Source organism: Sebastes umbrosus, chromosome 7 (genome assembly GCF_015220745.1).
Source record: "Sebastes umbrosus isolate fSebUmb1 chromosome 7, fSebUmb1.pri, whole genome shotgun sequence".
Classification (NCBI taxonomy): domain Eukaryota; kingdom Metazoa; phylum Chordata; class Actinopteri; order Perciformes; family Sebastidae; genus Sebastes; species Sebastes umbrosus.
Window position 1 is genome coordinate 30,722,744 of NC_051275.1, and position 12,085 is coordinate 30,734,828.

Sequence of the window (12,085 nt, forward strand, 5' to 3'; positions counted from 1 at the left end):
ATTTATTTTGCTTTTACCATTTTTTTATATATGGATTATTTTCCATAAATTATCATTTATTATTTGTGCATTTATTTTTATTTATTTATGCATTTATTTTTGATAGATTGATGTACTTTATTGATCCCAAATTGGGAAATTATTGTGTTACAACAGCAGGTTATCCGGGCAATGCACCGGAACAGTAAATAAAATGTACATATCAACACTAGAGAAATATATCCATAGAATACACGCTATAACGAATATTGGAATACACTATGAATATACCAGACTACTATAACTAACATAAAAAAATCTAAAATATAAACATAGAATAACCTACAATATACATTAGCAAAGTGTGCCAGTACCTCCGCGGCCTCCTACTGTAGATGACACTGTGCGGCCCACCAGTGGGCCCCGGCCCAGAGGTTGTGAATAACTGATTTCGAAAATACATGGATGTGTTTTTTTGTTTCTTTAAATAGTTGCTGAATAAAGTTTGGATGAATTGTTCTGAAGCACCATCACTAATTTCCATGATCATGTTATAATTGAAAATGCAAACACAACAGAATGAATACAGAATACCATTACCAAAAATCATTGATGTTATAAATATGTGTATTTATTTGATCAAATATGAAGCAAGTATGATGAACAGAAGACTTCCTCCGTGAGGGAAACAATCATTGTAAAGTAGCTGAATGCAAGACGTTCAAGATGGGATGTACGTCGCCATAACTTAGGAGTGAAACTTAGAACAGACTGGAGAGATATGACTTGTGATGGAGAACGTTTAAACTGAAACAGCGATATGATAAATAAACTGATTATCCTACTCCAGAGTTGAAAAAATACACAAATGACATTCAAAGTCTTTTAAAAATGTAACAAATTAAAAAAAAAGTATACAAAAAATTAAAACAGCTGGAAAATTTTAGTCTGCAAAACATTGTATAAAGCATGTTATGCGTTACAGAAAATGGGTAACATAAAAAGCAATATTTAAAACAAATAACATCATATGTCCACACTGTACATAAGTCTACAGCAAAGTTTGTGTGTGTGTGTACTGTATGTGGGTGTGTGTGTGTGTACGTGTTTGTTCATGCGTGGCAGTGTAGAAGCATTTCCTGTGATGGCCTACGATGGTACCAGGGGCCGGCCAGTGATGGCTGGGCTCAAGGCTGGTTGATCTGGCCCATAAAGAGGACGGTACCTGGGACAGAGACAAGGAGAACTCATTATAGTCAAGCACCGCTTTCTTCTGGTTTCACTAAGCCTAACATTGGTGATTAATTGCCATATTTGAAATGGTAATATGTCCAGTTCATTTGTCATGTAGTTGCACAAATGTTAGATCTATACCTTTAAAGTAGGGCTGTCAATCGATCAAAATATTTATTCGCGATTAATCGCATGATTGTCCATAGTTAATCACAATTAATAGCAAATTAATGGCACATTTTTTATCTGTGCAAAATGTACCTTAAAGTGAGATTTAATGTTAATATTTAATACTCTTATCAACACGGGAGTGGGTTTGCTTTATGCAAATGTATGTATATATTCATACATAAAAAAACACAAAAAAATTACAAATATTGTCCAGAAACTCTCACAGGTACTGCATTTAGCATACAAAATATGCTCAAATCATAACATGGCAAACTGCAGCCCAACAGGCAACAACAGCTGTCAGTGTGTCAGTTTGCTGACTTGACTATGACTTGCCCACAAACTGCATGTGATTATCATAAAGTGGTCATGTCTGTAAAGGGGAAACTCGTGGGTACCCATAGAACCCATTTTCATTCAAATATCTTGAGGTCAGAGGTCAAGGGACCCCTTCAAAAATGTCCATGCCAGTTTTTCCTCGCTAAAATTTAGCCTAAGTTTGGAGCGTTATTTTGCCTCCCTCTTGAAGAGCTAGTATGACAAAAATTCGAAGTTGCGTTAATGCGTTGAAGAAATTAGTAGCGTTAAAACAAATTTGGGTTAACGTATTATTATCGCGTTAACTCTGAAAGCCCTAATTTATATACCTTTAAAGGTAAACCCAGATGGAAATATAGGACCGTACCTGTTGGGTTATGTCTGATGAGGAAGAGGAAAGGTCTGTCCACTGTAACCCAAGGTGGAGAGGACCGAGCCAGCAAAATGGCAGCTAAACACAAAAGCAAACACATTGTAAAAACATGTCAGAAACTGTGACAGCATCGGTTAATGTGCAATACTGTAAGTACGTTATATAGAACATTTTCATCAACTTACAGCTTTGTGTTTGGTTCAACATGTAAGTCCAAGAACAAATACTCACCAGTGGCTGCTGCTGCTTTTGTTCCATCTTCATTCACCACAATTTTGGCTTTCTGGAGAGCCTTGGATACATGCAGAGGCTCAGCACCTGACAAAACAACAAGATGATGAGCATGATGGAGTTAATAATATACTAGTAATCAATTCAGATAACAAAACAACACTATCTACTTATGAGTAATTCTTAAAGGGCCTACGTGCCCATGGTTTTTATATCTGGTATATTTTTTATACTTTGTACTACTTACTTGTCCCTTTTTACTAATATGTTTGCACTATGGAACTGTGATGCTGGAAACTTGAATTGCCCTTGGGATCAATAAAGTTACTATCTATCTATCTATCTTATGTGTGCATTTATCCTCTTTGGTGTCACAAAGCGTTAACAAAGAAATACACATGGAAAAATGTGTTTAGTATTAGCCTGGTTGATAAATTATCGAGTAAAGGTATTAACTGATTGCTTCATTACACCACATGATGGTAGAGAGCAAAAATCCACATCTGTCAGAAGAGACCCTGGTTGTTGTTTTTCCTGCAGTTATCCTATAAACTCCTTTGCAGATAACACCACATGATGGCGCTAGAGTATCACATTTAGAGCTCCTTTCATTCCATCACTCAGAGAACATGAGTGGTTCTGGTTTTCACACTGGACAGCGAGACACAGTTCATACTTCTGACTGACTCTGGCAGTAAACAGCCAACAATGCTTTTCATATTTTCAAGCCTTCCTCATATCCAAATAAACCTGTTGTAAATAATACTCTGAGACATTGCGTCACTTTTGGGGTTTTGGACTGACTGTGCTTTCACTCACTGAGGTGTCTGAAGTCAGCTTTGTCCTGACTGAACATGTCTGTTATTCCCAGCGCTGAAAAGGGGGCTTTCAGATCTACCTCCACATCAGCAGTAAACCTGCAGACACAAACACACACAGTCAGTCAAAGAAGTTTTAAGAGCAACTGTGGTATATGTATGTGTGTGTGTGTGTGTGTGTGTGTGTGTGTGTCTTACCTGGGAATGAGCAGACGGACTTTTCTCATGTTCATCAGTTTGGTCCAGCTCTGCACTGTGGCCGTGCTGATGTGCGGGATAACATGGGACAGAGGCGTGTCCTCTTCAGAGGGCAAGACTATCAACATGCTGATGGTGTTGCCGTGATAGGGAAGCTCAATCACCTTATATTTCAGTCCCTGAGGTGTGGTGGCCAAGCCTGGCAGAAGAAGAAGAAGAAGACAGGTTAAGGGTTAATTGTTTCGTGGTGAGGATGAAACTTGAGTCAAGCCTTGTACAATAGCACATGTGGTAAATGTTTTTTGATGGTATCCAACGATCCATTTTACCAGATTTCCTGTTGAAGAACGTTCTGTGGTTGACACTAATTTCTTTGCTATCGCTGCTCAGTATTTTTTTATTTAGTATAAACAAACTAGAAACGGAAAATGCATCATTTCCTGACAACAAACAGATTATTCCACAGAAAAGACCTACCAGACAGCAGATGTTTATCATAGCAAAACCCCCCAAAAGGCTCTCTTGAACAGGTTATTAGTTTCAGCAAGGGAAGATAGGAAAACAGTGATATTGAAACAACACAGACAATTCGTATTTACACAGGGATGCTGTTTTTAGACCTCTATTGAGTCTACCAAGATGCACTTTTAGAGAGCTTTTCTCTCCATTCAAATAACAACACAATTTAAGGCACTTAGCTGCAAAATAAGTATGACAAATGAACAGTTTAACTTAGATAAGAAAAGTTGCTTTTGGCCAAAGAAAGCACATAAAGTTACAGCAGTACCGGTCTCATATCATAAACATCCATTCAACTGTTCAACAAACAGTTTTTCATGCTTTATATGGCCATTAAACCACATCACAGCTCTGAAGTAATACAGCCAAGTATGTGTAAATCCCATTATATTCATAAAACATGACTGTATAAAGGCATAAACAAGTGATTCAGGGCTGTTACAAACTTTTTATGACCTAGGTGTGGTACTTTGGGGACAATAGACTATGTACACTAAAGTCAACACGACACAAACGTCTGAGCCTCATAGCTGAACTTGGCCTCAGTTTAACTCCAGTACTGTATGAGAATCTGTCCACAGCACTCTAACACAACTCTGACTACTTCATCTAAATATAGACGACTGACTAGCATATCATTTCATTTCACACAGGCCTAAATAATATCCTACGGATGTGGCATGTCTGGGCCTGCACTTCCTTACAACTCAACAAACACTGTGAATCATAAACTGGCAATGAACTGGCTGGGATTACATCATAAAAACAAACTAAATTAAAATTATTTAATCATTAAATCTACAGTATATCTGAGTTTAATGGCAGCTTCTGATAGGCCCATTTGTTGTCATTTGTCCAAACTTATTTTGGTGAAGGTTCAACCATGTCCAGACAGTCCAGACATTAGGGGTGTAAGTCACTAGTTTCATCACGATGCAATATTATATTGATTCTTTGGAAAACGATACGATATTTGCTGATATCACAAAGTACGCTATGATACGATTTCGACTTGATTCAACTCAGGGACCTGCAATCAATATCATATGACTATATGAAATATATTTTATCTAAATAATAGGAATGATTCCTTATATTTCATGGTGAAAGAAGCTGAAGACCCCTTACTATAAAATTATATTGCTCTGGATTTACATACACGGGGCATCCAAAATGTGTAATCATGTTATTGCAGTGTAATTTTATTTGACTTGTCTCAACAGGCTCTTATCACTAATACAAATGACAACCTTCTTATCTGGCCAATTAATTCCAACCAGTCTGAATCCAATACTGCACCCTTACCTTCTAATTATGGCCCTAGATATCTTTAAATGTCACTTGGTGGTAAAATGTAATAAAGAATATCTGTTATTCTGCATCATGATGCATCTAAACCATTAGATGTATGTAAGTCAATGATATGAAAGCAAAAGAATAATTGCTCTAATTAGAAATATTGAAACGGTTGGTCTCACACAGAAGACCATCAGTAGAAACATCAGTGGAAACATCAGCGCTCACCGATACTGAAGACGGACAGTTGGGACATCATTGGGACTTTATATACATTCCCGTCGCCCCCGTTGAAGGGCCTCATCTTGGTGTTCTCGGGCTGGAAGCGAGACTTCCATAAACCTTTGAAGTAGATGGCGTTGACAGCGACCAGACGGGTCAGAGCCGCGTCCAGCATGTCTGGTTTGATCAAGCTGGGGATGTGACCTGGATAAATACGCAACAAGGAAACACTATTATTTTAAAACAATCTCTTTCATATTCACTTCAGCACAGATGAGGAATAATGCAGCATCATATTTGAAAATTGACCACATTACAAAGTCGAGGCTTTCTACTTTGGTCCGTGAAGAGTTCAGTGGGAGGTTGAGTATGTGTTTGATGTATGAAGATAATATAAATAGACTTGCAGGTAAGTATACAGTGGCCCAAACACCAGAGGTGGATCCAAGTCATTGTTTTGCAAATCACAAGTAAGTCTCAAGTCCTAAACTTTGGGTTTTGAGCCCTAAACAATTCATAATGCACTCTTCCGCAAATTGAATGCCATTTGCGTCTCCGTCTGTAATTTTCGACCCGCACGTTTGACATACTGCAATTGATTATTTGTTGACAACCGCGTAATTTGTGTACGCTAACGGAATTATCTTTGGATTCATATTTTCCAACTTGCGCTCAGTAACGTAACGTTCTTCATGGTTTTCTCCTGCAACTTGATGCTGTCAAATTGGTTAAAACAAAGTGGATCAGGGTGTTGACTTGCTGATAATGAATAGTTGATTCCAGGAATGAAGGGAAATTAATCAATTCATCGCACACTTTAAAAAAAAGTACAGTCAGTGTGTAACATCTAGCTGTGAAGTTGCATATAACAGCGTCTCTCGTGTGCCAAGCATGAAGGAGAACTATGGTGGCTGACGTGAAATCGCAAATGCCATCTCTAGAGCCAGTTGTTGTAAGAGTAGCGTAGGTCATTTGAAGAATGGCAGAGATAGTGCGTAGAGTGCATGTGTAGTGGAGCATAAGACAGTTAGTTTAGCTCTGAGAATATCAAGTGAAAGTAAACTGGAAGTTGCAGTTTGTGCAAAAGTTAACACAGTGTTTGGTTTTCCGTTGTGGGCCGCTGTAGAAACATGGCGGCCGTCTCTGTGAAGAGAGGACTCGCTCCCTATGTAGATATAAACGGCTCATTCTAAGATAACAAAAACATGACTCTTATTTTCAGGTGATTATACACTAAAGAAAACACTTTATTATTTTCCATTTCTGCCAATAGAGCCCTCTAATTGTTACACCCTGTTCCTTTAATTAACAGACTTTTAAATCTTTAGGCTTGGGGGAAGGTATCAAGTCATAAGGCTCAAGTCCAAGTGAAGTCACGAGTCACTGGTGTTAAGTCAAGTTGCAAGTTGTTTTTGATTTTGTGAAGTCGAAACTAAAGTCATCAAAATTGTGACTCGAGTCTGACTCAAGTTTAAGTCATGTGACTCGAGTCCACACCTCTGCCAAACACCCCTCTGAACTCTCACCACATTCAGGAGTTATGAAGAGTCTCTTAGTTTCAGTTCTGTTCTCTCAAAACTTAAGAAATGAACATACTTTTATACATAACTGTCTGCAACTATGGAATATAAGGGTTTTGTAAAAAAAAATTTTAAAAAATCCATAACTGTGTCAAACTACATGCTCACACCTGCCTTTATGAGGTCTCTTTGAGAATATTTTATATTGTGTGTATATAGCTGCTACGTTCATCCATGACTCCTACCTTTGGTCTTGTTGTTGACCCATCCATTGATCTCATCTGCTGCCACTTGGGGATTGCTGAAGTCCATGCTCCTGCTCTCACATTGGAAGTTGGCTTTGTTGGCGGACACAAAGGCCTCCTCCATGGGGAAGCCCTCCTGGCTGAACATGGCGTTGGCGATCAGCACAACGTCCTGGTTGGACTTAGCTGTCAAGGTCTTGTGCAGCTTCTTCAACATCCTGTACGGGCCTGTGCAGACAAAGTAAACTTTGAATTATTACTGAGACACAACTGGTATGTAATGTTCATCAGCACACCTGAACTTCTACTGCCAGAGAAAAATCTTCACCATTTTTCTTGTACCGGAGAGCACTGAGGACCTGCTTCCGAGTATCTCCATGGGCTCCTGGTAGCAACATCCCCAGGATGGAAGCTACACCGTGGGGCGAAAGCACCACATTTTCCAGGGGCTTGGAGCGGACTACTTGCTGAAACACCTGTATGCCAAGATCAGAGCCCCGTTCACCGTAGGAGGGCGCCGTGGACAGCGCACCCTTATGGCCATACAAGGTCACCACCAGTGAATACAGGCACAGTAATGAGAGGTGCTTCATCGTCAACTCCACAGCACCTGGTAGGAAACAAAGAACCGAATATTAGACACATTTCGTTGCAAGAACCATGATGATTTGTTCTCCAGTAGACACCCGGATTACTGGCAGCATGTATTGTTTACCTCTGAGCATCATCAATCAATCTAGAACAATATGCATTCCTTAAAATCAGTTCCAAAAGAGTTGGACATCCCATTCATATGACTCATCATGGGTAACTACCATTATCACATGCCCCTTTGCTTGTTCTTGAGCAACATCCAGTGCTGCACGATCTGACTAACTCTTACTCACACACTACCTAAACATTAGTCTAACCATAACCACCCTACCGAAACTGGGTCTTTCATTTCAATTTTTAGACTAAATTAAGTCTTTCAGACCATTTTAGGAAAATGATTCAGCCTGCAGCCCACTCACTGAAGCAGAGTGAATGCAGCCACAAGAGACAGTCGAAATGCCTGCTGGCTTAGATTGCATCTATGTGATTTATTGTGGGAATCATGTTTTATTTGTTCACAGTTTCAGTGTGAGCTGTGCATAAAAGGTTATTGGTTTATTTGCTGATTAGATTTGCAGTTAAATATCTTTGGGCAAAGGCAGTGAAATAGCCTTGTTTATTTTATGGCGAACCAAACTCCATTTAAAAAAAAAATGTGGATTTTATGGGCATAGTGGCTTGAGATCCCTGTATGACTATTAGTAGTATTTGGGATAATAAACTGGGGAAAAAAAGTTCGGAAACTTGTGTTTGGTGGATTATTTCTCTGTTGTTACAATGCTAATTGGCATTGTATTTTACATCGTTGGAAAGCCTGTTTATTTACCTTCACAATGATATCCAACTTGTAAGGATCATGCATTTGTAGGATGAGCAGCAAAGCTGATTATGTGGGTAGCGCCCAAGAAAAAAATGCCAAAATGCTCTGCCAATGATAAACAGTGTAATCTCCTGTTGGTATTGACTCTTGTTTTGAGTTGTTTGGTGGATTGGATGATTGAACTCTCTTTCAGTAACAAGGAACAAACAAGACATATTGGCTATCTTACACTTTATTTATTTAATACACCATCAGGAGCCTAAGTAGCCAACAAATGACCAACAAAAGCAGCAGTAGTTTAAATAAAACTATGTTAAGCTCTTGCAGAGGGTGTGTTTGCAAAAAAAGAAAAAAAGCTGCAAGATTTTTTTTCAGTTTGTCTGCACACAAATGACAAAAACGCCATCCTTGACCACCATGCTTATTAAACCTGCACCTATAGTCCTGCAGGGATCAGCAAGCAGCACAACACTACTGGATGTGAAAAGCACTTTTTTGCTACAGCTATTTGTAATGCAAGTTTACACAAATATCCGGTTGATTTCCAGTTAAAGGCAGTGAAATAGCCTTGACACACAGTTTGTTTGATGGCAAACCAAACTCCATTTTAAAAACAAATTTGGATTTTATGGACTTTTGACATAGTGGCTTGAGATCCCTGTATAAATATTGGCAGTATTTGGCATAATATGACCAACAAAAGCAGCAGTAGTTTAAATAAAACTATGTTAAGCTCTTGCAGAGGGTGTGTTTGCTAAAAAAAAAAAAAAAAAAAAAAAAACTGCAAGATTTTTTTCAGTTTGTCTGCACACAAATGACCAAAAAGCCATCCTTAACCACCATGCTTATTAAACCTGCACCTATGATCCTGCAGAGATCAAGAAAGCAGCACAACACTACTGGATGTGAAGCACACTTTTTTGCAACAGCTATTTGTAATGCAAGTGAACACAAATATCCGGTTGATTTGCAGTTAAAGGCAGTGAAATAGCCTTGACACACAGTTTTGCTACAGTTTACTGTAATGCAAGTTACACCAATTTATTTATGCATTTCTTTTTAGTTCCTTAAATTATTTTCTACCCCCTCTTTTATTTTTGTTATTATATTATTTTTTATAATTTAAGTTATCTTTCCTATCCAATTGTGCCTTGTAATGTTAGAAGTATTGAGTTTGGATTACAATGCCTTAATGTTTGTAAATTAATTTTCTTCAATAAAAAACAACAAAAAAACACAAATATCAGGTTTACTGTGGTGCGTTTACGTTTATCGTTTATATCTAATTTAAGATGTCAAACAAAACCCAACTGACAGCAGAAACGCTATATAACGTACATTATTTAAAATAGGTTGGAGCAACTTCTTCTTTTGCTAGAAGGTGGTGCTAAACGTTGTTGAGCTAATTGTTATATATATATATAACATTTGAACATGTTAGGTTGTAGAATATAAACATTTGTTGAGTCTACTGTAAAAGTAACGTTAAAAAACGACAGTCTTTAACATTAACTTACCTATCACGAGGTGACGTTGGTTCGATTTATCCCGCAGGTGAAACTGTTACCTGATTAAGTCCGCCTTTAAACTGCCTTTAACGAGAAATAAACGAGAAATAAACGTTCTTCCGCAATTAAAAATCAAAAAACACTTTATTCCAGTGAAAGTGAGAACTACTACTGACTCCTGCGTTGATTCAGAGAGGACTTTAATGGACTAAACTCCGCCTTCAAAACCAAACAACCGAGCATGAAGCGAGAGGCTCTCTAGTGGTGTCAACCGTTAAATAACGGCTTATGAGCTTCCGGTCAAGTCTTCAAAATAAAACCCAACTAAATATTTTAACAGTCAAGTACCGTTCTCAAACCCTTTACAATATAATTAAGTTCACATTCTGACATTATTTTATCGCTGTACTTTGCCGAGTTGTCGCTCCTAAAAAAAAAAAATTAAAAAAAAATAATACATGTTAATGTCTATGTATTTACTTCCGGTATGTTTCGGCTAACTTAACACAGCTCAGAATTTGCAAGTTGTTTACAACAGGATATGACAATTATTGGGAATGTTTAAAAACAACATGTGAGAGTATAGTCATCTTTGTTATGTTTAGTCATATTAAAGGTCCCATATTGTAAAAAGTGAGATTTTTTTGAGGCTTTATACAACATTTTTTCACATATGCAGTAATCCTCCCGAAGACCTGTAAACAGACTTTGATGTGTAAAGTTAGTGTAGTTCCCCTTTAAACTTATCAACAGGCATATATTGGGGGCCAGTCAGATAACTGATGGACAGTTCATACTATTGAGTTGTAGGTTAAGTGTCTTTTTGTCTGTTTTCTGTGCAGCAATTCCTTTAAGCCAAGACATCTTTTCTTTCAGAAGACAATAAAAGCAACCTTTAAAGGTCCCATATTGTAAAAAGTGAGATTGTCATGTCTTTTATATTATAAAGCAGCTGACATCAGCTGACATGGACCCAAACTGTTGCCTAGCAACGCAATTCTGTTGCAATTCCATTGCAATTCCATTGAAATGCACTAAAACGGAGTGTTTCAGACAGAGGGTGAATACAGGTATATTTAGACAGACAGTATGAGGAAAATAAAGGTTTTTTTTAACATTACATCATGTAAACATGTTCTAGTAGAAACACAAAATACAAGTATGAACCTGAAAATGAGCATGATTTGGGACCTTTAAATGGGAAATCACTGAGGGGCCTCCAATTTACCACAAAGCATTCACGTACTAACACACAGCATTAAACCTGCAGTAGGCAGAATGTTTTGGGCATCATTGGGCAAAAAAAATCATAATAACCTTTCAGCATATTATAATTCAAGTGTTCTGAGAGAAAGCTAGACTTCTGTACCTCCTCATGGCTCCGTTTTCAGGCTTTAAAAAGTCTAGCCCCTGACGGGAGACTTTGACCAATCACAGGTCATTTCAGAGAGAGAGCGTTCCCATTGAGCGTTCCTATTGACTGTGCTGGTGGGCGGTGCTTGGTAAGCAAAATGCTCAGATTAGAAAGTGTAGGAGCTATTTATTTGTTGTGAGTATTTAGTTGTTGTTTTACTAATAAAAAGCTGTATTGTTTGATTTATTATTATAGATGTTTACTCTATTTACTCTATTACTCTATCTTTTGCTAGTTATTTGTTTAGTTTAATTATTTTCTTGTTTAGTATATTTAGTTTTTTGCACAATAAGTATTTAGTTTTCTTTTGTGTGTGGAAACACATACATGTTGCATGGACAATGTACTCTTTTGCCTGCGTAAATCACATACCCATGGTGTGTCAGTGGCCCTTTGATTTAAGTTTGATTTTTGCGACAAATTGCCACTCCAGAAAGTATTGTTTTGCTTTAATCTTAAATCTTTGCAGAACATAACATTGAAAATATTAACTGGTCAGTTTTCTAATTTAACAAGTCTCATTTACCATCTTATAGGGGAGTTTGATCTTATCCATTTTGATGTGATTTTGTATTTACATAACCTCCAAGTGATAAATAGTGCACAGGTAAATGTTGGTATAACTT

The 12,085-nt window shown here is 37.6% G+C and overlaps 1 protein-coding gene across 1 annotated transcript; it reads right to left on the reverse strand.

The window, feature by feature from the left end:
* Positions 1-588: 588 nt before the first annotated feature.
* On the reverse strand, positions 589-10,301 carry serpine2 (serpin peptidase inhibitor, clade E (nexin, plasminogen activator inhibitor type 1), member 2). The gene is made up of 9 exons (XM_037774227.1): positions 10,055-10,301; positions 7,452-7,733; positions 7,124-7,351; positions 5,365-5,562; positions 3,322-3,520; positions 3,125-3,222; positions 2,306-2,392; positions 2,069-2,152; positions 589-1,204 (listed from the first exon to the last, which is right to left on the reverse strand). The coding sequence occupies exons 2-9, from the start codon at positions 7,714-7,716 to the stop codon at positions 1,167-1,169; spliced, it is 1,197 nt and encodes a 398-aa protein (XP_037630155.1). The 5' UTR covers positions 7,717-7,733; positions 10,055-10,301; the 3' UTR covers positions 589-1,166.
* Between the last annotated feature and the right edge of the window lie 1,784 nt (positions 10,302-12,085).

Coding starts and splice junctions, on each gene's coding strand:
- serpine2 (XM_037774227.1), bottom strand. CDS start 7,716: ATGAAGCACCTCTCATTACTGTGCCTGTATTCACTGGTGGTGACCTTG. Junction 7,352..7,451: donor TCTCCGGTACAAGAAAAATG/GTGAAGATTTTT, acceptor TTGTCTGCACAG/GCCCGTACAGGATGTTGAAG. Junction 1,205..2,068: donor CATCAGACATAACCCAACAG/GTACGGTCCTAT, acceptor TCTCTGTCCCAG/GTACCGTCCTCTTTATGGGC.